At 36.2% G+C, this 4,735-nt stretch overlaps 1 protein-coding gene across 1 annotated transcript; it reads right to left on the bottom strand.

Moving 5' to 3' along the window:
* Positions 1 to 3,389: 3,389 nt before the first annotated feature.
* On the bottom strand, positions 3,390 to 4,143 carry LOC121979973 (nuclear pore complex protein NUP107-like; the record flags this gene model as incomplete). Its single annotated transcript, XM_042531938.1, has 4 exons — positions 3,390 to 3,476; positions 3,627 to 3,736; positions 3,886 to 4,011; positions 4,086 to 4,143. Coding segments are annotated over 4 exons (381 nt in total), but the record flags the coding sequence as incomplete, so codon positions are not given.
* Between the last annotated feature and the right edge of the window lie 592 nt (positions 4,144 to 4,735).

The following is a 4,735-nucleotide window of genomic DNA, read 5'->3' as shown; positions in this document are numbered from 1 at the left end:
GGCGAGTTACAAGTATGTTTGCTTACGCACCCATACATCCAGATTCTTGGACTGTTTTGCTGAGTTATAAGCATGCTTACTCACGCGCTCATATATCCAGACTCTCAAGTCTTAGCATCAAGTTATAAGTGGATCTCCCTGTCCCTCTGGCCAATCACCCAATCAAAGGTTCAAGTCTAGACTCTCGATCCTTAGTGCAGAGTTATAAGCGGGTTTCTCTATTCCCTCTTGTTGGCCACCCGGTCAAAGGTTCAATTCCAAACTCTCAAGCCTTAGCACTCAATTATAAGTAGATTTCCTTGTGTCCTACGGCTGGCCACCCGATCGGAGGTTCAATTCTAGACTCTTGAGCCTTAGCACAGAGTTATAACGGATTTCCTCGTGCCCTTGACTTTTTGGTTGTGTTCAAAGTTTTTCAAACGGTCAAAGTGCAACTTAAGCGAGTTAGTCGCGGTTTAAATACTACTTACACGAATTTGAGCAAATAAATTAATACCATGCCAATGGAAAAAGACATGACACAATGTTTAGGGAAAAAGCTTCAAGGGCAAGGGAGCTGTAAAAAAATATATACATCAAAATAACATAAGTCTTTTAGTTTTGTTTACAGGACCAAGAGGACGAAACCCCAAAGGAAAATTTCCTTTAAACACATCAAGCAAAGTCTAGGAAAGCATCCTTTGGAATGTCCTACAAATATTCTAGCACCAAATAAAATTCTTAAGGATATCCGCGTTCAGGTAGCTTGCTTCCCTAAGTTGCTTTATGGCTCTTTCTACATCATACCCAAACATCTTGGAGGTCTGATGCGCGAGCATCATGTTGAAGTCTCGAGAGCACAAATATTCCACTTAGAAGGCCTCAAGCAGATTGGGCTACCCCGCTTTGTAATTCGCCGACTCGACCTTGAAGACCTCCAATTCGACATCCTAGGACGTTACTTTTCTTCAAGCTGAAAGTCATTGATCGTCAGTTCGGCTATCTTGCTGACTAGCTCAGTGGTAAGAGTAGTCTTTATTTCTTCTAGCTTCCGACGAGGGCTCGGGATTCAGCATTCTTCATATCCAAATTGGATATGGCTCTAAGATTCCATGTGTTCTCCAGTCAGAGGTGAGACTCGAAAGTTTGTAATTGCTTCTGGAGCCTCACGCTATGGACCGCCTAGTCATGCCCTCTATTTTTTTTCTTCTGAAAGAGTCTACTCGGCTCTTAGCAGGAGCTCAAATTAACTCTCAAGTTCACTTTTCAATTGAACCATTTCAACTTGGTGGCACTCAGAAGAGTCGTTCTCATTCCTCCTGTCGAACCTTATAGAGCCTAGTAGTTGTAACTTAGTTTTACCATTTTTTAGCATAAGGATAAGTCATTCACTCAAAACTGACGACTCATGAAAAAAATTAGGGAAAGACACATAAAAAAAATGAACGCATGATAGCGAGGGAAGTTTACCCCTATGAAATCTTGGGGAAAATGTCCGGCTAGCTACTATGGGGAGCACTCGGCCATGCATGCCCGGGAATCAACCCAAGTTTGAGCCAATGAACCTTGTATTTTTATTGTATGTTGCGGGACAAGTGGCTCTAAGGGGTTGATGGAGATTCACTCTTATGAAGGCAACCTAAGTGTGGCACTGATTCTCTGGGACTTGTATTCACTACAAGAAAAACCCTCATAGACATCGATTTTCCACCGCTGTCTATTACATTTTCGACTGATGTCTATGAAGGCGATGTAAAAGGCCTGTCATTTTAGACATCGGGTTAAAATCGGTGTAGTATCACTTAACGGCACCGGTTTTCGAATCGATTATTAACCGGTGTAGTATCACTTAACGACATCGTTTCATCAACGGTGTAAAATCGATGTAATATTATATGTTAATAACACCAGTTTTGACAACGGTATACAACCGATGTAATATTAGTTAATGACACCGGTTTTGCAACGGTGGAAAACCGATGTAATAGCAGTATTGTTTAACGACACAAATTCGATTTTCGAAACAATGAAAAACCGACAGTATCCAAGAAAACACAAATATTCACAAATTACACAAATATTCTTTTTTCAACAGTATCCATAAAATATACAAATATTCACAAATTACATAAATATTCTTCTTACAACAGTATCCATAAAATACACAAATATTCTTTTTACATCAAAAGCTAACAGATATTGTACACATCAAGGTAGAACATCGTGAGTCAAAACTCAAGCTGAGGCTACATTAAATTATGAGAATCAGAATCTGTTCAACTTGCAATACTGCTCCATTCTTCTTACGCCTTTCATTTCCCTAATCTCACCACTTTTCACCTTCAAATGCCTAGTTTTCTGAGTTAAAACATCCACTGTTCTAATCTGTCAAATAAAAGTATCATTTGGTCTACTTAACTATAGCAAAGAACAAAAACAGAAGAATTATACATGCTGCAGAAGTCCTAGAATATCACCATCAGAAAGAAATTGACATGGAACAATATACGCAATTTACATTTCATGCAAATGCATGCATCATCCAAAATTTTCAAAAATCAAATACCTTTCCTACTCAAATGTAATCTAGCATGCATTCAGCCCACTCGAACCGCACTTCATTAATTTCAACTCTGGAGTACTTGATATTTGTAAACTGTAAAAACACATAAATAATATATTAGTAAACCAAGACTAAAAATCATAGTTGAAAAAGTAGTAAGAGCACCAGGAAATAAGATGACTAATTTGAATGCTTAAAAAGAGACACATTCATTATTTATCTCAACCACATCATATAGTGATAGATTTATCATTCCTGGGAACTTAATATATTCCAAACCAGAAATTATTGCAACAAAGTTTTCTCATAGTTGCAATTTAATTAATCAGTACTTGATGGAGGTTCAATCTTTTCATATTCAGAATATCATTCAAACATCCCGGTGTAGCAACAATGATATCAGCTCCACGATCCAACTCTCTTTACTGGGGTCCTTTTTAATTAATCAGTACTTGAGAAGTGTCAATGAATGTATTCTTGGTACTTCTTTTTGAAAATGGAAAAAAGAGATTTCCAACCTCTCATCAAAAAGTCCTGCCAACTATAATGATATGACTAAAGATTTTATATTTTTGTGAAACATGAGTAGAAGAGGGTGGAATTGGAATAACACTTGTTTAATTATGCACAAACAGCTAAGAATTTTGAATTTAAGTAATAGCAATAAAGTTAAACTAGATAACTTGGACAATGTATGATTGGAACACATCAGAAACAATTCAAAGAAATGTCAATCAATCAAAAAAAAATTAAATCAGTAAAAATCTAGTAAATACGTGCATAATTTTGAAACATAGATAATGAAAGACATTATAACTAGGGAGTCAAAGCTTACCAAAAATTATCATCATTCTTGTTGAGAATTAATGACAGACAACTCTTCTTCGTACTCCATTGTGTGTAATGAGCATTCCCTTTCAATTAATAAAAATTCCTGAAAAATATATGCCCAGTTAATTTCTTTTGTCGCATGTTTTGTTGGGGAGCTGGCAGTGATACTCAAGAACAATTCAAATCAATTTTCATGGTATAGAACTCAAACTATGATGATTTGTTCATTCACGTAGAATGCGGAGGGTAATACCTGTAACTGGTGATGACTAAACAAATGAAGGATTCCATATTCCGAAGAAGAAACTAATTCTACAAGTGCATCACGATGATCTTTTAAATTGCCCGTTTTAGCAAGAGAAACTGACAGCTATTGGTGAACAAAAAAGGACCAATAAAGATTTGTAACACCATGGTGTATGTCAAGGAACACAGATAACATAGAAATAAAAAAGTATCGAGGTTGAGATTCTTATTAACCTGCATACAACAAAGAATAATTTATGGTAGACAACACCTACGATTAAGCCCTTTCACTATGTAATTAGTAGGGTTTATCAATAGATCTTCCTTGAAAAACCAAGCATCAAGCCGAAATATCTCCATTCTCACTCCAGGTTGAAACCGGTTAAGCTCACCTGATAGATAAATTATTGACCTTCTCACAAGAAAATAACAATAGTGCATATTTAGTGGATTATAATACCAATACCTTTGAAACCAACAACCATGATAGTGGCAAGAAGTCCACCATCATTAGCTTCATGAAGTTACCAAAATAAAGTAAATAGTCATATATATAAATCATAAATAAAGTTACCAAACTAAAAATTCTCATTGTCAACCCAAATCCCATCACAATCTCCATGAATACAGGGTGGTTCATTGTCATCAGTTTTGTCAATATCCATTGATGACATCCATTTTGTGAAGCATTGGTAGTGAATTGAAGGATCTCCCAACTTATCATCAGTGATGTATTCAAAATACTCTCTATTTGTCCTCGACCACAATGGCAATTCTAAGAAATGCAATGTCGAATATCAATTACATGAACAATTACCTATTGGTTAAGACAAGGCACTTTGAGAGATTGCTTCGGAATTGAGTGACAACAAGGGACACAACCTAAAAAAAAGTTCTGACAAAGTATAAAGTTATAATCACATCTTGTGGAATTTGAAAGTATAAAGATAAATTTAACATGGACTTGATGCATCGCAACAAAAGCAAAACCTTTTTGTAGGAAAACCCTGTGGCCAGCAAATAATTCTGGCACTTCTTCAAAGGGTGTCTGCATGTAGACACAGGTCAGTAGAAACTAAGGAAACATTATTGTAGTAAAAAAGAGAGTTTAGACTA

Source organism: Zingiber officinale, chromosome 5A (assembly GCF_018446385.1).
Source record: "Zingiber officinale cultivar Zhangliang chromosome 5A, Zo_v1.1, whole genome shotgun sequence".
NCBI classification, from domain to species: domain Eukaryota; kingdom Viridiplantae; phylum Streptophyta; class Magnoliopsida; order Zingiberales; family Zingiberaceae; genus Zingiber; species Zingiber officinale.
This window is presented reverse-complemented; position numbering and strand designations above follow the sequence as displayed.